This window comes from Dermacentor albipictus, chromosome 1 (genome assembly GCF_038994185.2).
Source record: "Dermacentor albipictus isolate Rhodes 1998 colony chromosome 1, USDA_Dalb.pri_finalv2, whole genome shotgun sequence".
Classification (NCBI taxonomy): domain Eukaryota; kingdom Metazoa; phylum Arthropoda; class Arachnida; order Ixodida; family Ixodidae; genus Dermacentor; species Dermacentor albipictus.
In genome coordinates, this window is record NC_091821.1 from 147,309,709 (window position 1) to 147,334,094 (window position 24,386).

The 24,386-nt window shown below is 45.5% G+C and overlaps 1 protein-coding gene across 1 annotated transcript in view; it reads right to left on the reverse strand.

The window, feature by feature from the left end:
* LOC135911018 (uncharacterized) overlaps window positions 1-24,386 on the reverse strand; it is a 40,986-nt gene that overhangs the window by 12,669 nt on the left and 3,931 nt on the right. Inside the window, exons 3-9 of the mRNA XM_065443099.2 lie at window positions 23,788-23,956; window positions 19,679-19,720; window positions 18,766-18,842; window positions 16,294-16,397; window positions 13,243-13,339; window positions 11,069-11,347; window positions 517-2,151 (exon numbers count right to left, since the gene is read on the reverse strand). Of these exons, the coding sequence (XP_065299171.1) occupies window positions 517-2,151; window positions 11,069-11,347; window positions 13,243-13,339; window positions 16,294-16,397; window positions 18,766-18,842; window positions 19,679-19,720; window positions 23,788-23,956 (2,403 nt within the window). The remainder of the gene's footprint in view (window positions 1-516; window positions 2,152-11,068; window positions 11,348-13,242; window positions 13,340-16,293; window positions 16,398-18,765; window positions 18,843-19,678; window positions 19,721-23,787; window positions 23,957-24,386) is intronic.

Here is a 24,386-nt window from a genome sequence, read left to right on the forward strand (position 1 = left end):
GAGTAACGGGAAGGTATGCTGGGAGACTGCAGATGCTCGATCCCCAGTGGCGCTGAGCGAAGCTCCCGCAAGGACTGCAGAAGATAGCGCCTGCCTTTCCTTTTCACAACGGACTACTTCTCTTTCTCTCTCGATCCCCACCATCGGGCACGTAATTATTTTATTCGTGTAAGCTATGCGGCACTTAAAAAAAAAAAAGAAGAAACGTGCTAGCAAACGGTGGAGCTAATACACTCTATGTTTGCGCCTGCTTTGCTTCGGTTGCTCGCCCAGCACAGGCTGTTCAGCTGACAACAGTGTCCACGCCAAGACGTTTTAGATTCACTCTGCCCGAAACTATTGTATACATAACAGTATGACGCACCTCAGTAGATTGCTTACTGAAAGATTTATAGTGTAGGACTGATCGAGTTTTATCGAATTAAACGCGAACGCCGGTATCAGTGCATGTCTAACTTCCTACGCCCCAAGATTTCCCATTGGTTGAACAGAAGCATGAAGGTCTCCTATACTCACCTCCACCTGTGTACTATAGAATGTCGGGAGGTCATCTGTTTCCTTTGGCGCTGATTCCAAGGGTTGCGAAGCAACCTCTCGGGCTGTGGGATCCTCGTCTGCGTTAACTGTGTTGGCAACACACAAAAAACTTGTCTTTTCCTCTTGGCCAGCTTTCTCGCCTGTGCAAGTTGAAGTTTTGGTCGAACTTGCGGCTGCACGGGGTATTGCTTGAAAGTGATCGTGGCTGTTGAAAGTGATCCTTTGTTGGTCGTTTGTTTTGTAAATCGACAAGCTGCCCGTGCTCTGCTTGGTTGCTGGAGACGGACGTGGCTCTGTTGCTTTGCGTCGGTCAAAAGTGATTCTTTGCTGGCCGTTTGTCTTGTTCAGCGACAGACTCACTGTGCTCTGTTTTATTGCAGGAGGCGGACCTGGCTGTACTGCTGGTTGGCCGAGCTTAAGCAACTGAGGGTGCCTCGAGGTCTGCGCATTTTGATATCGTCTCCCATCGTTGTCGAACGTTGGCGTGTTCCTTGCCGTAGAAAGAGCTCCGTCCCACATACCTTTGAGCATAGTGGAGAATGATTTCTGTGCTGGTTGATCTATTTTGGCTGGTGTTGGAAGCATACCGCCTGAGGATAGAGAAGTTGTACGTTGTGAAAGGCCATGAATATTCTGTGCGGTAGCAGTTGAGCCGTCCCACATTCTTCCATGTTGCGTGGATGTGCCCCCTGCTAGTTGCGCTGCTAATTGGTTGGTTACTCCACCTGTTTCGTTTCCAGGAGCTTTACCGCGTGAGACATCGTTAATGTTCTGTGCGGGAGTAGTTAAACTGTCCCACTTTTCTCCAATTTGCGCAGACGTTTTCTGCGGTTGCTGTGCGACCTTTGTGTAGCCTGAATGTCCAGGCATTGCGTATTTAGTAGTCCCGTCGCTTGAGGAATCATAAATATTCAGTGTGGGCGCACCTTTGCTTGCTCCGAGTTGCGTAGAAGCCTGTTGGGGTAGATGTGCGATCTTCACTTGGTTTGTGAGTTTACTTCCCGCTTCTTTAGGACTTTCACCTACAGAAAAACCATGACTCTTGTGCACAGTAACAGTGGAGCTGCATGGCTGTTGTCCTTGCAGAGTCTGCTGTGACCTTGCGGTAACTGGAGAGGCCACCGTTTGTGCCTTACAGCTCGTCGTGTCTGTGCAGGTAGCTCGGGGAGCCCTGGGTTCACCATGTGGCACCTTTTTCACCGCAGTTATTTCGTTATTTCCTTTCTGCACCACAGGAAACTCGCAAGAATTCAGCCATTCTACCACAGCAGGGAACGCGGTTGCCGTCGCTCGCTGGTACGCTTGAGGGCTCGCTAATGTGTTGCCCAGTCGCTCACGGCTGCAACCAGGCGCATCTAGTGGTCGTGCGCTGGCGCTAGCTTCGATGCGACTGTCGTGGATGCCGCTTTGCTTTGGTCCAAAACATGGTTTTATCTTGGTCGAACTAGAGTAATTGTTCTGTTCCGTCTTCTCAACCTCCTCATCACTCTCCGGCACTATTTCCACGTCGCCGATGAAGACTGTCACAGGCTTTGCTTCAAAGGATACTTTCGGCCTGTACGGCACTTGTGCAGATCTTGGTCTTGGTGTCCAGCTTACTTTGTCGATTTCAGTCTAGCGGAGAGAGAGAGAGAGAAAAAAAAACGAAATACAAATTTAAAGAAGTGCTTGTGAAGTATTAACTAAGGTTCTGTACATTTTGCGCTCATTTATTATCGCAAACACGTTTTATGGGAGTCTATGCCAATTTCCGGACTTTCCGAGATTAGAAATTCAATTTTATGATATCTGGAAGTTATAAAGGAATAATATTCATGAAAAGACATCTGAAAGAATTCTAAACACAATTTCAATCACTCGAAATTTCTAAAGTATTTCGTTGTACAACGGTTCGGCACGACTGCGACTTATCAAATGCCCGGTTGCATGCACGCAACAATATTAGCCGTAATTATAACCTGCATTACAGCTGGTTGTAATCAAAGCAAGTATACTTTCAAGCATACTGGAATGTGTACGTGCGCGTACTCCAGTCCAGCAGTGGGCCTCATAAGCCCTTCTCTGTGCAAATGTATAAGCCTTCCTCTGCACTCGGAAGTCGCCTCAGGCCCTAATCTCCGCCACATATCAATGTCTCTGGCATTATATACTTGCACGAGCAGCGCGCAGGGGAAGCCAATCGTACGAATGCGCGATGTGTTTAGCTCCTTCGTAGCGAAACTTCGGACTCGGGACCTCAAGTGTCGTGTTATGATTACCCACTTTTCTGCGCCATCACTTTCCTGTGGGACGCGGCCATGGAATGCACCAGCCGCCTATATGGTGCCTGGATGCACTCTCTACTTCGCCGGTGGAGAAGCGCATCGAGGCACCCATAGGCCTCCCGAAGCGCCACCTCCGCCGACGTCCTGTGGAATCGTCGCGTTCAGTCATCGTGTAGTCCTGTGCATGGAATCACCGCGTGTCGAGCGCTTCAGGCGCTGAGCTTGCCAATCTATAATAGGTTCATTACGAAGATCGTGCCCCGTTGCAAGCGTTGCGAAATGCGCGTCCGTTTTATCTTTTCATTGCCTGTAGCGTCATATTACATTCGCGGACGAGAGCAAAACATGACGCACAAGAAGAAACCGTGAAAAATAAGCTTTGCATATAGCGTTACGAATACTATCCTTATTCGCGTAGCTTTGCAATGAGCACATGGAAAAATTTGTGCCTGCCAGAGGCGCCGGCTACTACTCTGCTCCTGAAAAAAAAAGAAATGCACATAGTAAAGCCACAGAGTCGGCAGCGGAAAAAAATCAAGAACGGAATATTTGCATGTGTCCAGTTCATAAAACGTCAACACGTGCTAAAATGAGTACCGGCATGGTCGCCACACTAAAACACACTGTATAATCAGATGAATAAAAATAATAATAAAGAAGCTAGCTCAGGTAACGAGCTCACAAATAGTGGCAAACCACCAATTCCCGTGTTATTGTACTCTTAGTTTGTGTTAGTTTTATCCCTCTTTGGTTGAACACAAATATACAAGAATAGACTTGAATTCTATAGCGTAGTCTATGCTGCTCTAATGCAACATTACTGCACCACGTATATCGATGGGAGTAGCATTTACAGCACTTATCCTTTCCGTATTGTCAGCGTGCGACTGTCGTGAATTCCAGGTCATCAAGCACCCGTGTGTCCTCGTTATGAACGCCCAGCGTCTCATTCTCAGTATCAGATTTACGGTTTATAGTTAGGGTTCAGCGTTTTCGGAAAAAAACACGCCGTATGAAATAAACAATAATATTGCTGAGTTTTAGTATCGAGTACGGAGTTGCTTGCTAAATGTCTCCAGTCAACACTGATTGACAGGCAGCAAGCGTCATTTGTTGGTTTAGAGCTGGGACACAGGACGAGAAAGAAGTATGGCACTCGCTCCCTTTGGAACCACGGTTAGAGGAGATAGACCGATGGAAGATCGGCTGCACTGGTATCACGCACGTACGTAAAGCAAATTCAATGTACAAATAAAGTTCGTATATGACGAGAGCTGTCTACAAGTTCCGAATGATGTCATAGGTGGCTTGGGGTAAAGCCCACTACCGGCTTTCTGCCTGGTGTTGCCTCCCTATTTCTCAAAAAGTTTCCGCAAAACATTTCCCCGTTTGATTGATTATGCTTATTCTCTGTGTATTTTGCACATTTAGGAGGAAAGTAAACGCTCTTTTCGGGTACTTATATTTCTCATTTTCAAAGGGTTAAGCCATGCTACGGCCTTGTCAAAGAAATTAGGGTTTTCGCTTTCATATTACTCGAGGGTGTGCAGATGTCGAGCGTACTTGACGCGCTGTAAAGATAATTTTAGAGCCCCTGTAGTTTTGTTCACACCAAATCGACGCGAGCGGGTCGAGTCAGAGGTCGCATTCACCTATAGCCCGACCCGATCACGTTTTCACGCATCTCGCAATGGTGAGATGGGCGATTCAAAGCACCCCTTGTACGCGTATTGCCAGAACTCATTTTGACGCTCGCACGGCGCGACCCACTAGCGTTTGCACGGACCAGACGACCGCTTTTTGGCTCGGCAAGCCAACTCGACCCGACTTTATCGGGTCCTGCTTGGTGGGATGTCCGACACAAACGAGTGCTCGTGTACAAGCGTATCGTTCGTGTTCAGAGTCTCTGTGTGTATTCGTGCGAGCGCGTGTTGTGCAGATGCACTTACTGCACAGTACAGCGCACATGTACAGCACACTTTCCCTATATTGTATCGACGCCGCACACATAGCTCCATTTTATCATTGCGTCGTCGCCTCTCTTGCTCTCCCATATCCCCCTTACCCTGTGCACTGAATAGAAGATCACAGAGGTAGTAAGTGGTTGTTTAGTCCAAATAGCGCAATACACGGCTACACGGCTGCTTGGATTATATTCTATCTTGTTATGGGGATGTTCTTGCTTTGAAGCCACCTCTTTGTGTTCTCGCCCTAACTAATATTTATATGTTGAATGTATGCGCCCCTTATACAGGGTGTTTCAGCTAACTTTAGCCAGAGTTTAAAAATATGCCGATGAACTCCAAGACGACGCTACCAAATGCATGTTGCTCACTTTTGTATGTAGTGTGTCACGCTGTTTTTTGTATTTTGCTTCATTAGATAATTAGTCCACATTAATTGACCAGCTTCTGAAGCAACGAAGTTAGGCAAAAAATTCCAATTAGAAAGTTGCAGAGCGCTTTGAAAAACGTCCGATTAGACACTTTCTAACTTTCTATCTATTAAGTATTACTGTATTTCAGCTTACTGTGGATGCCCGCGAAAAAAAAAAATACCGCGTGACATACCCGCTTGCGCGCCGTGATTGCAGCGCTCCCAAACTGTCCGCGTACAAACGAACACAGCATCTACAGAAGGGCGTGCTGCCGCTTAAGGGGACAGGGTAGGTCCTATTCTAGCCATGCATTTTTGGCTATGTTCGTGACCCTTTTTCTCGTGATCTGCTGGGGTTAGAAAAATAATCTTGGTGGCATTGTAATCATCAATGTTAGGTAGTGTTACTGAACCAGGATTATTTCTTTTTACCGATTAGATTTTTTGTTTTAATTTTTTTACTGGACCCACCAAATTTTAGAGCCAAAATCTGCAGTAAATAGCCTGTAAACAAAAATCCCCTGCAAGAATATTTAAACTCCTGGTTCAGTAGACTTTCTGTAATGTTTGCTCAATATCTGGAAAATGTTATCGCCATAGCCCTTGTAGTTTCTGAAAAAAAGGGTCAAATGCACCAAAATTCGGTGTTTTGAGATAATTGGCTTTGAAGTGGAAGAAAGAGCTTTATTGCAATATAGGACTATAGAAACAAATTCTGGCGCATTTTTTCAATAGCCACCAGCCTGGTAGCCCCCTCTATCGTCAACACTTCTTTTCTGTGCTAGCTGCCTTGTTTTCTGGGCCTCCTTAGTTACCAGTCGTGTAGCCCTCTCTGCAAAGTACAGTCGCCGCCGCTCAACTTCGCGCAACCGCTGGACTGTGAACCGTCGTGGAGAAACTCCGAATGACCTCAAAATGTCGGCTCGAGCAATGCTGCGGTCAATAAAAGTTAGCACAGCATCCATTGTCGCTATTTTCAGCGTGTTGAGGCCAAGAAAGACATTCTTCAGGGCGCGCTCCCATACAATCTTGTTGAACGCCTCATCCGCGTTCTGAGTTTTTCCATGGCGACACATCTGGAGAAGCTAAGGCTTTGAGAGCTGCTGAAACACCCGCGTTCTGCTTAGAGCGTTCCGCCGAGCGCGAAAGCTTCAATGCAGACGCTCATGTGATGGCCGCAGCGCCCACTCCTGGTTTGTGTTGCGGAGAATTGGCGTCATTGGAGGTTGACTTATGCCGGTTTCCGTGGAAGAGACGTTTTTTAAAGCACTTCTTTGGCTTCGTCATTGTATTATCACTAAAAAACCAGCACCAAAGTATAAATAAATTCGATTCAAAGTATAAATAAATTCGATTGTCCGCGAAAACACGCCAAAGCACGAGCAAAACGCCCCGTGTTGCCAGTAATCCAGCTGCGTCTTAGTATTTGTTTGGCTAAGTGAAATATGCTAGCTAGGTTTTCACTGTTGCCAGATGAGTGACAGCCATTCCGCTAAACGTGACAAAAAAATTGACGGTGAAAAAAAATTTTTTTTTTCAGTTTAGGAGAGGCAAAGATCCAGAGCATGTGTCAAAGGGGGCGTGGCTGGATACTGCCTAGGTTTCGAAAAATGTTGATTTTGAGGTAAATATTTCGCGTACGCGCAAATGAAACACTGGGCCATGTTAAGGAAAGAATAGAGATTTTAAATTAAACAAAAACAAAAAATCGATTTTTTTCGGAAAATTTGCCTACCCTGTTCCCTTAAAAGGTGACAGCGAATGCGTTGGCTGTGCGATTTGCGCCAGCGATGTGCTTCCCTCGCGGCGGTTCCCGATAGCGATAAGCAGACGCAGCGGCAGCGCCCCCGGATAAATGCCATGTTCGTTTGTGCGCGGAACGCGTGGGCGCAGCGCAATCACGACTCGTAAGCGGGCATGTCACGTGGCGCTTTATTGTATTTCGCGGGCATCCGCAGTAAGCTGAAAAACACTCGTACTTAATAGATAGACAAAAACTGTTTATTCGAACGTTTTGCAAACCGCTCTGTAGCTTTCTAATTGGAATTTTTTCCTAGCTTCGTTGCAATGCACATGACCATGAATGCACAGTGACCCAACTGGGTCACTGAATATGTGCTGCTGAGTGTGTGGCGAGCGAGGGAATAATTCTCAACATTCGCCGGCACCAACGTGCCTCGCTTTTCGTGTCGCATTTTTTTTTATCGCTAGAAATTGGCAAATCTAGGAGGCAAGGCACTACGCGACTAAATATGGATACTTTTCGCCTAGTATGGAAAGTTCATGTTGGTGCACACGTTCAATGACGCATCATATCGTTTGGCATACGTAAGCTTTTCAACACGATAGGGAACCCCCTCCCCTTCCTCACACACACACACACACACACACACACACACACACACACACACACACACACACACACACACACACACACACACACACACACACACACACACACACACACACACACACACACACACACACACACACACACACACACACACACACGCACACACACACACACACGCACGCACACACGCACGCACACACGCGCACGCACGCACGCACGCACGCACACGCACGCACGCACGCACACGCACGCACGCGCGCGCGGTCTGGCAAATGTTACGCGTTGACAGCCCGTTTAATAACCTCTTAGGTACGGAAGGGGAAGAGGGGAGGAGATGTTCTGCTCCGCCACTGTTTTCACGAAGCATGTGTTTCTGCTTCGCTTGCCCGCCACTGAAAAACTGCATTGCGCATTGATTTTACGGAGCGACGTATACCGTGGTCTAGGTGATAGCAGTAGTAGATTCTCTAACTTGATCCGCCTCCGCCCGATAAGCGGAAAACAAACACTCCTATCAACCTGATTCGGAGGCAAGTCCAGCCGCACCGGAGCCGACCATCCGGGGAGGATTCCGCACTGTTCGCGCGTAACAGGCGATGTGTGCATACGCCACCGCGTATCGGCGTGAGGAAATGCAGTGCGCAGTTTCTTTTTTCTCTTTTCTGTCATTTGTAGGAGTTCGTCTATTTACAACTTCCTAATTGTACGATATTCGGAGATGAATTTTGTTGTATGGCGAAGTGTATGAAGTTATAAAGAGGAGAAACGTGAAAAAGTGCCACAGCTAGTTTCAGTAACTACATATACAAGCGGCATTTAGCGAGGTTCGTGTTACTATTCACGTCTCGAAAACCACGCTTCTGGCAGACCGCCTTGAAGCCAAGTTTCTCGTCAGCAGCTATGGATATTCGTGGACATAAGACAAAAAGCACTTGCGCTATCTTGAGCAACGAAGCACATCCTGTTGGCTGCCTTGCCTTGGCTGTCAGCTTTATGCTATCTTATGTCCGACAACCCACTTTGTGACTTCTGCGGGTGCAATGAAACAATCGCGCACCTTCTTTGTGAGTGCTCTCGTTTCAACCCGCAAAGAGCAGTCCTCTCAGCCACCCTAGACAAACTGGACAAGCGCCCACTGTCAGAAAACAAGATTCTTGGACACTGGCCTACGCGAACATCAGCGCGATCGGCCATGAAGGCGCTGCTGCGGTATTTAAAAGACACTGGACTTTCTGACAGATTATGACTTCACTGTGTGACTCAGGATTGTACGGTGCACTGCATCACAGTAGGAACGCGTTTGCGGGCTGCGTGACAGTGCCCACAGACACAGTTTGTGTGTACGTGCGTGTGTGTGTAGTTTCGTTTTTTTTTTTAAATCCTTCTCCCTCTCACCTATCGCTTCCCCTTTCCCCTCCCCCAGTACAGGGTAGCCAACCGGAGATAATCTCTGGTTAACCTCCCTGTCTTTCCTTTGCCTTTCTCTCTCTCTCTCTCTTTATGCTATCTTATGCCCCACATCCCCTTAACCTCGTATTCGCAGCACCGGATGTTTCTCCTATAGTTCACAATGCGCTCACCGTCACACCGAGGTATAAATCGACGAACCCACTGATGCACCGCTTTAAATGGATGTGAACATTTATTTAAAAAAAAAGGGGGGCCCGTACGTGATGTTTTTCTTCGTTTATTATTATTGTTTATTTCATCGTTTGTCATTGTGGTGATCCTTAGATATCGCTGCTTTTTAGATAGATTTTAAAGGAAGAGAGAGTAATCGGCAAATGTTTTTAGTCTTCTTTCGCTTAAAATCGAAATATCTGATAACAGGAGTTCCACACAAGATCAGTATGGCCGCATTAAGGCCATTATATGATTTCAAACCGCAAAAAAAAAAATGCATACGCTTTATGTAGTCATTTGCACGGCCTTTTCGCACAATAATTTTGATAAATAACTGCAGATCTGAACAGCTACCCATGCCGGGCAATTTTCGCTCACCGTTAGCACAGGAGCTTGACATGCAATAGACATAGCACGTCCATGCTCAGGTGTTTTTTTTTTTTTTACTTCCATACTTAACGATTAAACTGTTATAGCATACTCTGTGGGATGTGAAACAATTACTCTGGCATTTGGCTGCATCTTCTAACTTTTAGGAAATGAGTATTCTGGCTGCGGAATTTTAACCCGGTGGATATGTTATATAAGAAAATAACGGAAACGTTAGCAACAAACAAGGCTCTTTGAGGACGAAAAAGATGACTATACCTGCAGTTAAAGATACCGAGGAACTTTAGCGAAGAAAGAAAGAAGGAAAGAACGAAAGAACCTGATTTTCGACCGCACCTATAGGCTGGCTGAAAATTGAACGCAGCGCTGCAGTGTTCACGTCACTCGCGCCTACGTACTCGGGCATGCGCTGCTAGATGCACTTCCAGACTGCGTGACAGGAGGCAGCGACTAACTTCTCTTTCTGCGCCGACGGCGTGGTCTGAAGACTTTTGCCCCCGGACGTTCTCCTTGCCTAGTGAAAGTGCCTAGCGCGCGGCAAGTGGAGATTGCGTGCATGCTGTGAAATAAATAAATAAATAAATAAATAAATAAATAAATAAATAAATAAATAAATAAATAAATAAATAAATAAATAAATACGGAGTAATGACGACGTAGTTCAGTGCCCTTCGAAGTGCACGATTAACCGCAGCAGCTATGCAATGCCTGTGATGCATCCTCACACGTCATGTTGCCATATATACCGAGTGTTTTTTTTTTTTTTAACATTAAGAGAAATAAAAAAAAAATAACATGTGGCGTTTACCAAGAATCTGCGCACTTATTGAGCTGGAATACTGGAAGAGGTACACATTACTTACACTGCAAATCAGTACACGTAACTGAATAGGCACTTAACAAAATTTCACTAATTTACGTTTCAGCAAGTTACTGTAGTGCGCATATTCCAATACACGCATTGAAACCGTGTCTTTCCATGCTTATACATAAAAAAAAAAATACTGATGCTTTTTATTTTCCAAGGCTCACCCCCTTGGAACGGATGGAGATAAACGCAGTCAAGCTTGCCGTAAAAATGAACTGTTGTTCCAGTTACTTTTTTAAAACAAAACGCCTTAGTTGCCATGCATTGATGCTCGAAAGTTACTGGAACACGGATACATTTCGTCACAAAGCATATCTCGAAATTGGTGTCATCTTTAGAATTCATTCGAAGCGGATATGTCTTCAATAGTCACCGGCTACAATTCTGAAATTGGAACATGTGACGTAAAGTGATTAGTTCAAAAGGTAATTAGCGAATATTTGTTGAATATTAAAATATTCATTTTCTTGTGTGCAATTAGCGTCTGCCTCTGAGAGTAATGTAGCTGAAGAAGTAGAATTGTCACGGGTGATATTGAAAAATTACGCTAACGATGAAACGAAACACCCACGTGACCTGCGTGTAAGACCTCGCTGGAGTACGGACCGGGCGCCCCCCGAGGCGCCGCGACCCAAGCGTGGGCCTCGCGAGACCCACCTGGGCGTCCTTGGCCGTCCAGAGCAGCTCCGAGGTGGGGAAGGCCGGATCGCGCGACACCAAGGGGAACCCCTGTCCGCACACCTGGCTCATCCTGAGCTGGACGCATTCCAGGAAGGCGCCTATGATGGGGTCAGGGTTGACGCGCGCCAAGGGCTGCGGCTCCGTGGGACGCACGCACAGGATCGGGTACACGTAGCAGCGGTCGCTGCTCGCTCGGAACCGCACCTTCACGTAGATCATCGTCCTCTCCGTCTCCTCCGGGATGCGGTAGCCGTACTGCGCCAGCAGGTCGGCATTGAGAGCGCGCCCGGCACGTGCACTGTCGCCAACGGGCCTTCAGCTGGCAACTTCGCCGGCTGTACGCTCGGGTGGGAAGCAGTAAAGAACGCAACGAGCGCAAATTTGCGTAAGCAACCTCATCTGGTGCAGGCATTGCGAGAACTCGCGTCTTCTTTCACGCAAGGTGTGCGGTCAGGCTAACCCTTAAAAGAAGTTTTACAGCGAAGCTATTTATGGCTAGGGTTCCGCGGGATTTCTCGTGTCCGTCGACAAATCGGCGTGTGTAAAAAACGGGGCTCCCGAATATGATGCAAAATCGCTTCATTCTGTGCAAAAGCTTATACGTCTCATCACTTGGATATGCATTTTCTGCAGATTAGTTATCAATGGGCACAATTTTCAAGGTCAGTAGACTCTCAGGTAGACAATATATATATATATATTTGCTTGCTTACGGGGGTATGAGCGCCATGAGGCATTCATTGTCTAACGTGACGGACCAATTTCTCGTTGGATAGGCATAGAAATGCTTACGCATTTAATAACAGAGGTGATACGAGAATTTGTGTGCGTACCAATAGTCACGACGACCACCGATCAGGAAAACAAATGTGTTCGTACCTTTGTTCAAAATTCTCGGTCATCTCTGTGTCGTGTGCTAAACAGCTTCGCTGGTCATCCACCTTCACGGAGTGGAATGACTCATGTTCTTTTGTTGACGGTCTGTGAGGGACGACTGAATTTCTTTTATGACGTGGTTTTTTTATTCACGATATAATGAAAGACAAAATAATGAAAATTAAAAGCACTAAAAGAACTGGAAACACACACATGCACGCGCACGCACACACGCACACATTTGACGTCATTTGCATAGAGCTCCCGTTGTGTTTTAAATCATGTGCGAGTATAGTTGGAACGCCCTACATCGGTACCGAAATATTATAATACGCCATATAAACCGCGTTGTGCCACCAAAAAGAGAGAAGGAGCTTTGTACGAATCTCTGTAGCCAAGGGTAGAGACCAAGGTCTTTGTCACCGAAACTGCCCGCATACATCTACACCCGTGTTCAAAACAGACAAACCCATACAGCGCGTTGTTGAACTTTTTTTTTTCTTCTTTCTCGCTGCCTCTCGACGCGGAAGAGCCTGTCATCGAGCGCCGATACATGGAATGCGAACGCGCGTACGTGTATGCATTTCCTTTCCACTCCTTTGTTGCAGATGCCTCGTCGCCAACATTTCAGCGCCCGCTGTTTTTTTGCCTCGTTTACTTTGCGTGTGTGCGCGTGCTACATGCGAGTTAGCTAACGTCTCCGGGGAAGAGGTGGAAGAATCGCCGTGCCACCTGTCATCATCCAAGAAGGCTGCATGCAACACTGGCAGTTTTCGGCACTTTGAACTCAAAGTCTTGCAATATGCAGTTATTTTTTTCCTAACTAACGTTGCCTGATCTCTCCTCTCTATACCTTCATTTTCTTCCACATATTCATCTCTCCTGCTTGTAATATGCTGATATGAATTTTTAAATTTTGTTTCCGCGTCTTTCCAGCTCATATTTATGGCTTTTCAAATGGCGCTGAAGCTGGTGTTTGGCTCCTGCGCGCGTTACGAACCCTGCAGCGATCGTGCACCGCTTTCGTGAACAACGACAGGAGCAGTAACGACGGTGTCGACAGCAGTGAGCAAAGAAAGAAATATCCGAACGCCTTGCACACAATGTAGCACATCGTGTACTCGGACTTATATACTAACCTCTATAACGTTCTACGCGAATGGCTCGTTAATAAGATTTATCTCTTTCTTTTTTATATGTAGTTCTATCTGGAGTACACGCGCGGGAGTTGTGCGCTCCAAGTAGAGAATTCTCCATAGTATATAATCGCTTACGGTGTTTTTCCAGAACCTCTTCAACTCCTGGAAGCTTCTGTACGGACAATCGGAGCAAACTTTGAAGGACGTTGCTATGGCAGTTGCGGTCTTCATGCTGTAACATGGAAAACGAAAGCAAATTTGAAAGTCCTAAGCACCATTGTAGGTCACTAAATAAAGGGATACCACCCGCTATCAGAAGCAAAGGATATGAATGAATGAATGAATGAATGAATGAATGAATGAATGAATGAATGGGACGGGAATGGAAGAAAAGAGGTGGCACTGTGGATCCGGCAGTATGAACCTCCTCATATATGATGGAGAACCCCGTATGTTGGGCGTAGCGCGGGAGCGCCAGCGCCATTTTCGTGCATTCGTTGTTTCTGAATGATAAAATCATGTTGAGCCTGACACAAGCATATAACGACCTGCAATGATGCATGTGACGCATGTTCACTCCAGTTAGCTGCCGATGTTGTTCGTGTTGAGTATTGCGCTTCGTACGAGTCACTTCACTCCTGCGCGATGGCTTACTTGATTGTGCGCTATGCGGAAAAAAACAAAAACTCTTAATGGCTCGGCATTTTGCTGGTGAATGCATGCAAGGTGAACTGATGAGGCTGAACGTGAAAATCCCCTGCCAGCTTAAATTTTCAATATGCTCCTAAAACAACCCCAGGTGGTCAGAAATAACTCCGGAGCATTACAGTGCGGTGTCTGTATAACCTATAGGCCATTTAGCTCGAGAGCTTCTAAATATTTTGAGACGGAGAGAGCATTTTTCTCGGCATCCGCTGCCTTGGTTCTGATGATATTTGTTGCATTTAAAATAAGTTAAGATCAAGTAACTGTAGGAAGTAGATGTTCTATGGATGCCATATCAATTAAAGAAAAGGATTTTTGAAAATTGCAGAATAAAAAAAAATCTATATCAAGTTTACAACCCTGTAACTGAGAAATAATATTAAAAAACCAATATCGCAATTTCGTAAACTGCGCCCAACAATACGTCTAAAGCGAACAAAATTGGTGCATTACACTCTCCTCTGAAATATACCGTTAATTTGTGAGCAGGAATTTTGCGAAACCGTCGTAAACATTGTAATAATTTCACGTAAACTGTCAATTCATATATCATATTTGCCCCATTCAGATGCTCTAACAGATGCATTTTACAGAGCTGCGAAATCTGTTTTTGGTGAAATGTTACGGATTTGTAAAATTCGAGCTTCATTTTTTTTTAAAGCTCACCAACTTTCGGCAATCTTTGTAGAAAATAATTGGAGGTCTAAATCGAAATTCTGCTTCCTACAGTTGCTACAATTTAACTTCCAAATTTCAATTTCAGATAGCTCAAGTGGTTGTCTCGTGAGAATTTTTGCGTTTTACATGTATTTGAAACGGAAAATCGGAAAACCGACACGACATATAGGAAAGCGTAGACGACTTTAGTTCCGGCCGGTTGATCCTGTCATGTTGAAAACCAGGATCTGCTGACATGAACAGTTTTTCACTGTTGTAAGTGAAAGACGCGCTCGCACGAAGCTTTCCCAGCGTCAAATTCCCTTATCCGCTTATCGATCACTCTCGGCGACAGTTTCACTTTCGCGAGGCCTCGCTTTACGAAATATATGCCTCACTTCATTGGCGGACATTCGCTGACGTTCCACCATTTCTGCTGTCTTTCCCGTCACTGAAGCCTCGGCGGCCACGGGAGGTGAAAGTATAGCGCCGACGGGTATAGTGAGCCAATCGACTAGCTTCTCTCGTCACGTGATCTTCATCTGGCTGACACCCACATATCGCGAACATTAAGTGACTCGACAAAATTACAGCTATTTCTATATAGCCTTACTTCTTGTGCATGTCGTTCATAGCCAAATAATTAGCTACCTCGAAGATCATAACTTGGTTTTCAAATATCTGCACCGCTTCCGCAAGGGTTTTTCATGCGACACTCAACTCGCTGGCTTTGTTAGCGACTTACATATATCACTTGATGCGGGCTTTCAGGTCGACGAAGTATTTCTGGATTTTTCAAAGGCTTTTGATCGGGTCCCTCACAACAGACTTCTACTGAAATTAGCACAGCTTAACATCCACCCGAATGTGCTCGCCTGGATTAAATACTTTCTTTCGTCAAGAACTGATCGGTTCACCTCTGTTAAAAATTCTATACTCTGCTCATGTGACACATCGTGTACCCCAAGGCGTGCTCGGTCCTCTGCTGTTTCTAAATCTATATTAATGATTTGCCTGCCTGTGTAGGGTCCAGAGTTCGACTCTTTGCTGATGATTACATAATTTACCGTAACATTACCAATGACACTGACCGCCAATCCCTACAAGCGGACCTCAATACAATAAGCACATGGTGCTCATCCTGATTAATGACCCTTAACGTTTCGAAAAGAAAACATATGTGTTTCACTCGTCGTACATCTCGTATTCCAACCACTTACATCCTTAATAGCAATACTCTAGAACTAACAACAACTTAAAAGTACCTAAGCTTTATCACTATCCATCCCTTCACGACGATTTCTTTCAGTCGCCCCATGTCATCTTTACACGACATGATCATTCTTTCAAAGTTAAACGCGTAAAGTGCCATTTATCCTCTCATGCCAACTCGTTCATTCCTCGCACGATCATTCAGTGGAACAATCTGCCATCGCACATCGTCACAGAAACTGACACGAAAAAAAAAATCCAAGATTTACTTCGTTGTGATGGAAATGCGTAATAACATTTTGCTCATTGTTCATTTCTTCAGCCTTTCCTTTCGTATTAGGCCCTATGTTTTCATTGCTGTGTTTTATTACTGCTTTGTGTATTGTTGTTGCTTTTTCTAATATGTACAGCGTTATTAATGATTGTATCCCCCCCGCCTTTTATGTAATACCCTCCCCGTGAGGGCCTTTAGGGGTAACATGAATAAATAAGTAAGGCTCACGTGGGCTGTGCACACAAGAAACTTTCCGTGCTAACGCTGAAGCCCTAGACGGAGGTACCCAAGAAATAAAATATGGCCGCTAACCAGCCTTACAGCACACGGCGTCATACCTTGGCAGTACGTAGCATTGCAGAGGCTCTATCGGTACCTCCACCACGCACAGCCGCTCCAATGTGGCGCGGTCAATTAGCGACACCCTCAGAAGGTCGGCCAACTGCGAGGAGAGGTTTACGATTTTGAGCAGAGAAATGGTTTGGACAGTGGTGTTACACAGGGCCATCAAAAGAAAGAACAGAAGAGAGAGAGAGAGAGAGAGAAATCGCACGCCGCATAAGCAGTCCATCATCATTAATTCGAGTGTCGTACTTTCTTGTTTGGTGCAATGACAAAGACATAAATGTTTTATTTTAGCTGACATGCGCATTAGTACATGTTCAACAGAAATGGTTAAGCGAATATCGTGGTACAATTCTTTCATTTTTATTTTATTTTCTTGTATTATGTTAAAACATTCAGATTTCTTCTTTCTTTTTTTTTTTTTTGAGACTCGAAGCCGGATAAACAAGTTGCTCACGTGAGTTTCGGTCATTGTGACTTGAAAATGGGCCCGCGCAAAGTCTACCCTGCTCTACCTTCCCGTACAATATTAATACAAAGAATTTCGAGGCCAAAGTTAGCGCATTGAGCGCAAGCTCACATGGAAAGTGTTTCAAAGAAAAGAGAGAGCGATAGAGCTTGTCTCATAATGACGACATGCAAGGGTCGCACCAAAAGAACCGTTTGACGTCGCGCATATACTAACCGATGTTTTTTTTTAAATAATTAGTCTAATTTTATTTTTATTAGTTTATTATTTTATTAGTTTAGGGACAATGCGTGTCATTTTGTATAGCACCTGTGTACTCAATCTCTAGTTTACCATAAAAATGATTAAATTTAGGTAAGCTGAAACGATATTGAGAATGACATTGTGTCGGTTGAGATGAGCGGAATACCTACGATGGAAAAGTGTTATGGTTGTCAAGTGTATTTTTTTTAAACACACGAGGCGTTTCCAAAATCGCGTGCCACCGAAATTGCCATTATATCTAAGCTGTTTGCATTCTGCAATCTTGTGTTTTCGCTGGACTTTCTCCTAAACTTTCTGCAAAAGCTTTTACCGTCAAAACAAAGAGAGGGAAAATAGATAAATAGAAAGAAACTTGCTACACAAAATGGCTGCTTGAAACCGTTATAAATATCTATGGAACATTCACTGAGACTATTATTCACTGGTGCCCGTATTCACAAAAAGGAAAAAAAAAGGTTTCTTTTTTAACTGCAATACTGTAAACTCGTACGAGCTGTTACAATGTGGAATCACACAGATACAACGGAATACATGTCAATTATATATCAGTCAGCATACAACTACAATCATAAGAAGACGACTGCAGAAAATGCAACTGACGAAAAAATAAAATTCTTAATTTCGTTAAAAAAAAGATGTCACGCGCTGTCAGCGTCAGTGAAAGCTTCCGGGCCAAGGCTATTCCATTCAGCTATAGTGCGTGCAAGGAATGAATATTTGTACGCATCAACTCGTGAGTTATGTGGTAAAAACACAGGACAATGACTGGGGCGAGCAAAATTTCTTATATGTGGGAACGTATGTGGCGATTAATTAAATGTAGCGTTTGACAATTGGTAAAGAAACTTTAAGGGGGTCATTTTTCTCGACACATTAAGCGGTTGCATGCCTGCCCTTGCAAGTAGGACTGTCACGTATTGCGTGCGTTGGTAGGAGTCAATAAATTTTGTTCCCGATCTCTGTAAGGTTCAAGTTTGTTATGTTGTATTGCTGGCGGAGATTCCAAATTACACTGGCGTATTCTAAGGCTGTGTCTATGATCGTCTTGTAAACTTTAAGCTTGCCGTAGCAGCTAATTGTTTCCGTTTGAGGAAGCCAAGCTCGGGTGTACTGCCGCTCCACCGATACTCTTTATATGAACATTCCACTTTACCTTGTCCGCAATTGTTACGCCGAGGTATTTAAGTTGTTTTGAACGTGAAAATTACTTGCCATTAATTAATTCCGCATTGAAAAAAAATCAAGAGAAATTTCTTATTTGAGGATATCATGCAAGTGGACTTAACGAAGTTTATCTTCGTGTCCCATCTGGAGCATCAGTCATGTACGTATTATATGCCAGGGAACGTTAATATTTGATAGTTGGCGCTTTGGGCGCGCACAGAACGTACAACAGAGAGTCGTCGGCAAATACACGGACTGCGACATGAGGATCCAAAATATCTGCAATGTCATTAATAAACAGTAAAAACGAAATAGGTCCCAGTAACGAACCCTGTGGAAACCCCGATGCGGATGGACGTTCACAAACTGTTCTTACAAATTGCTGGCTTTTTCCGGAGAATGGAGACTACCCACTTTAGAATTTTTACGTTAATGAAGAATCTGTAAGGCTTTTCGATAAGTTCTATGTGCGGCACCCGAATGGAATGTAATGTTCGCACACGCGCACGCACACGTGTCCCCTCCACTGTGTGAGTGAGCGCAGAGTATGAATGCGAGGGCGGTTCACCGTCATGTGTCGCAGCCGGATACCACCAGCGGCCACCGTCAGCTCGGTCTTCGTCTCTGTGGCTAATATCTTCCACTCTGGAAACGTAAAATAGAGAGTTCCTTTCATGAATCTTCCTTCGACACACACACACACACACACACACACACACACACACACACACACACACACACACACACACACACACACACACACACACACACACACACACACACACACACACACACACACACACACACACACACACACACACACACACACACACACACACACACACACACACACACACACACACACACACGCACACGCTATTGTGTTATTAAAGAATAAAAATAACATAAAAATACAATTTGATCTGTATACTCTCAGTCGCAAATCCTTTGGCGTATTCAAAATTTTTTTGGACAAATATTGGAGCATTCATTTAGACCTAGGGAGGCATTCTGTAAGAGCCCACCTAGTGAATATGTCCACTCGTCTGCTGCTGAAGTGTTTATTGGCTTTGGTGCCTGGTTGCTGCGGACGCGCAGCCCAACCCAGCCAATCAGAACTTCAACAGCAGGCTAAATGGACATGTCCACTGGGTGGACTCTAACAGCTCTAACTCTTTTATCGTTTTTTTAAAAGAAATTCAGCCACAACTCGATAGTGTCATAAAAATGAAACGTTAAAAGTCTGTTCTCATATAAAGTGTAGCAGGATTTCTAAAATGCGTTGTAATATTTTTCCGGCAATTCCTGGGCTGGCCGTGCCGCATATTCGGGCTTTATTCTGGAGTCGTAGCCTCTTCTAGGCACGGGTTTACATCCTTCGTTGCTAATACCTTCTGGCTAACGTGTCTTTAACCGGAGGCGTCAGAGGAGTTCATACACAAAAAGCGGGGAGAACATGATCAGTGGAAGAGTATAATTACCTACTGCTGGTAGAACGCCGGTGGCAACTAAGAAGTCTCTTCCTGTAAAAGTGCAAAAAACAAAACAAAACAAACAAAGAAAGACAAATGAACGAAGCATGGCATCCCCCGTAGATGCAGGAGGAAGTTACAAACGACACACAAACAGGTTCCTCGATATACCAGGGCCAAGGACGAATTCTTTCCGAATACCCCTTGCGGTTTTCCCCTGTTTTGTGCTGCATTCAAGGGGACCCCCACTAAATGGAAACATTAAATCAGTTTAGACTGATAAAGCATTCTTTCGAACCTCTGTCTTCGTTAATTTTGCCTTAAGATAAAGGTTCCTCACTAGAAGAGAAAACAAAACACTTCCACCTTTTTTTTCCCTTTCACGCCGGAACCACGGTGCCGGTACGTCTGTATGACGTCATGAATTTAAACGTGCTTTCTAGTGTCCGGACTGCTGTGACGCACTCATACCTAGTTCTCGAAACATGCTAAGCACAGTCTCAGGCTTAGGCCCTCCAGATTTTGCTCTCTGCATTGTGCCGTGGACCCCACGAACTACTTATCGCGGACGCACGAGAAATTTACCATCGGGCAGTGGAGAAAGGACATGACATCGTGTTTCAATGGTTGCCCATTCATTGTGCTATCCCGGAAGCGAGCAGGCAGACGCAGCTACTCGATCTTCACATGACAGTAACGACTGCGTCGCTATCCCGATGTCAAGAACAGACACAGTGGGAGAGCTCTGTGCGCTTGCTCGTGAGCTTACGTTGACCCAATGGAATTCGGCAGACTCTAAAAACCAGCGCATTTGCTCCCTGTATCCTCACCTGAAGCTCCGCCTTCCACATGGGACGGAGGTAACTCATTTGTCGCCTATGGCTTGGAGCAGGCTTTACTAAAGCGAACTCCTGCCTCATCGGAATGGCCACAAGTCCAGAATGTGAAGTTTGCGGGTGCAAGGAGACGATAGCGCACGTTCTGTATGATTGTCATCACTCCAATGCGCAAAGAAAATTATTCAGCACTACGCTCTTCAAGATCGACAACCGTCCCCTTACGGAAGCCAGAATTCTTGGACCCTGGTCCCAGCCGACGTCGGCCCGAACTGATTTAAAAGTACTAGTGTGCTTTAAAAAATTCAAGGCGATTCCGCCCCGTGAAGATGGATGACCAGTGAAGCTGTAAACATTGTGGTAAGAAAACTTGTGGGAAAGACTTTATTGTATCACTCATTGGTATACTTAGTAACGACGGTCACAATGGCATTGTGGTCGCTATGCTAAAAAACTGATCGGCATACTTGCAACTGCGAACACATTCTTTGATAATGACAAATCGACGCACGTACGCCATTGAGTGGTCGATTAGGCCGGATTGGTATGGCATCGCAAGCGATATGTGTGCAATATGAAACGCGTAAACCACTCTCTTTTCTGTCCGGACACAACTACATTGAAATCACCTACAACGACCACAGGGGTAGTGTCATCGCAACTAACCCACGCAAAGTGAGTAGCCACGAACCTTACAGGGCTGCGAGCCGTTGCATTTTTCGTTTGCTTGCGGCGGTATGAGCCATTGGTTACGAGGGTATGTGCCATTGATGATGACAGTTTTAGACATGCTGTTCTACATGTTGTATGCGTGATTAGGAAGAATGGAAGCACTGTTCGCTTCATTTTGCTGAGTGCTTGTAGCCTCTGCCATACGGGGCTATGAGCCATTGCTTCTTTTGCTTGCTTACGGGGGTATGAGCCATTGATGATGATAGTTTTTGTGTGCGGGCACGGAAATTCTATGGTACCCCGGCCATATATAGCTCCGCTGTAAAACGGGATTCATTGAAAAACTATAGAATATGAGAACCGACCTGTTTTTTATTTTTTAATCTTATCTTGTTTTCTATCTTTTCTGCCCTTACCCTATCCCGTTGTGCAGAGTAGCCAACCGGACATTTAATCTGGTTAGCCTCTCTGTCTTTCATCTCTTGTTTTCCCTCCTCCTTGCAGTGTAGTAGCCAGGGGGAAGGGCTACCGGGCTTCAGCGCTCCCCCCGTCCCCCGGAAATTTTTCCGGCCTGAGCCCTGCTCCCTTTTATGCCTGGCACGTCGCCTATGAACAAAGGCGCATATCCCTCGAACGCCCTCTCCGGACAAGTACACCTGGTACACACCTTCAGGCAGACCAAGGGCTTGCTCAAGGTAATAGTTGTATTATCAAGCACCAAGCATGGGAAACTTAACAGGGAATAATGGCACATTAGCCTCCCCCCGAAAAAACATCCTGGCTACGTGCCTGACTCCTTGGGCTTCTTTAGAATACAATGCAGTCCATCTTTACCGATAAAAAAAAAAAAAATTAAGTAGGCCAGAGCAGTCACCGTCAAAATTTATGACGTCCCGGCGTGCGAGTTGATGCGGGAACTTGAAAGAGGCGTCGTCACCTGCCTTTCACTTGTGCTTCTCTTCTGGCGTACCAAGCGTCCACTTGCGGTACGAGTGTCTTTTTCTTTCTTTTTTTATGTTGTAAAAGCGTAATTTCTTTGTGTGCATTTAAGGTGCATGCCAGCTTTCTCTTTTATGAATCTACTTTTAACGATCAAAATCTTCTCAAAAACATTGCACTTGTGAATTGTGCCTCGCAAGATTGTTAATTTAGGTAACCAATATTTATGCGTCGATGCGAAATAAATAAAAACCGGAAGTCACTTAAATGCGTCTCATTGTGAGGGGCTGGGAACGACGCTGCGTCCTATCGTAAAATACAGTTCTAAATTATCGCAAAAAAAAGTTTTAAAAATGCGAGGGCGCACTCTAGCGGGAAAGACGCGCGCGGCTTGTCGCAAGTGGTAGAACGCGTGCCGCGAGAATAGGTGTGCGGCGAACGAGTCGGAGCCGCCAATCGGGGAGACCAACGAGTAGCGGCCGATTTATTGACGTGGCCGAAAGGCGCGAAGAACCATCACCCCCTTTAAGCATCGCTTATCGCAGTCGCAGTGATTCTTACTGAGAACGAATCTGTCGCTTGCTGCGGTGGCAAAGGCACCCGAAAATGTGGCCATGCCACTTTCTGCCACCTGCGGCCTGCAGAGCGGGGTTTTCCCGCTAGAGTGGACGTACTGGACGTACATTTAAAGACAGGGGCGCGTAAATTTTGTACTGGGTCCGGAAATAGCGTAGAAACCGACTTTTTTTTTTTATCTCTGACGTCCATCATCCGAAACGTCAGGAACAAAGTACCGCTTCCTTCCCGCAGGACTCTAGTGTCGAGTGGAGAAGCAAATTTGTCCCCGCCAGGCGCTTGGTGGTGCGTCTTCCGAAGGGAGGGCGCGGCGCAGCGCGGCGGCATTGGTCGGATTATGTCAGGTTGCGTTCAGTGGGCATCTACATTATCGGTCGTTCCTCGCTAAGCTGCTTTCTGTGGCGTCCCCGATTCTAAATTCTGAAATAAAGCGTTGACGTCGCACTTCAGGGGCTGTCGTAGACAAGTGCCCAGACAGGTACAAACTCACGGCGATGTTAGCGCCTGATCATCCGACGATGTTTACGTCAGCGAAAACAGCTTTTAACAAATGAAGCTAGACAAGCTAAGAAAACGAAAGTTAAACGGTTACAACTTTCGTAGCAGGCCCATATACTCGTAGATTATGCGTTTGTAATATTGATGTCCTTCTTATTTTTTTTCTCGCTCTCTTTTTTTTTTTGTTCCGCTCGAGCACGTGAAAATAACCAATATCCACAAATTGAATAAAACTTGGTGCTGGGCTAGTTGGTGATGCATTCCTTAAAACTGACGGTAGCGCTAAAAAGGACGGACACACGGTGAAAAGACGACACGAGGACGACGTCGTCGTGTCGTCTTTTCACCGTGTGTCCGTCCTATTTAGCGCTACCATCAGTTTTAAGGAATCCACAAATTGATTGGAGCATGAATGAATTAGTTCATATTAAACACACTTCTCGTTACGTTGCTGGTTGGGGACGCTCTTTGCGGTCGACTCGTTACGTCATTTCGTCGAACCGCGTCCGCAGACAAATTTGAACCAGCACCGCTCGACGGGCGCACCGTGGCGCCGGTCCTATCTACGTAAACGGCGGTTCTCCCGGGGGTGCGCACCTTGGCAGAGGTACTGTCCCACTTTGTTCCAGGCCGGGGCCAGCACCGCCACCATTGTGTAAGCCAGGCACGACTGGAACTCGTGCGGCAGCACGCGCTGCCTGGAGCACACGCGCAGCTGCATCGCCTCCAGGCGCTGCGCGAATGGTTCGCTGTCCAGCAGGCTCGTCTGCAGGGGAGCGGCGAGCGCGCGCTGTGAGTGCGGTCTCGCACGGGGCCTCGTGCGCCACTTTGTGTACCGAGACCGTTTTAGATTCGGTCGACAGTCGCGGCCGTCTCGAGTTATACTGACTGTTGAAGTGGTTCATTCATCTATCCACCGATTTGACTTTAGAGAGAAAGAAAGAAAGAAAGAAAGAAAGAAAGAAAGAAAGAAAGAAAGAAAGGAAGAAAGAAAGAAAGAAAGAAAGGAAAAAAGAAAGAAAGAAAGAAGCTAATTTGGAAGTGGTTACAAATGAGCAGCTTTAATTACAATTCATTTATTACAGTGCCTTTCAGTCAAAATTATGTTCACAAATGTAGAACAAAATGTTCCCTTGAGACTCAGAAATCGAAGAAGCTATCAATAATCTAATGCGATCGGAAAAGGCACCTGCGGG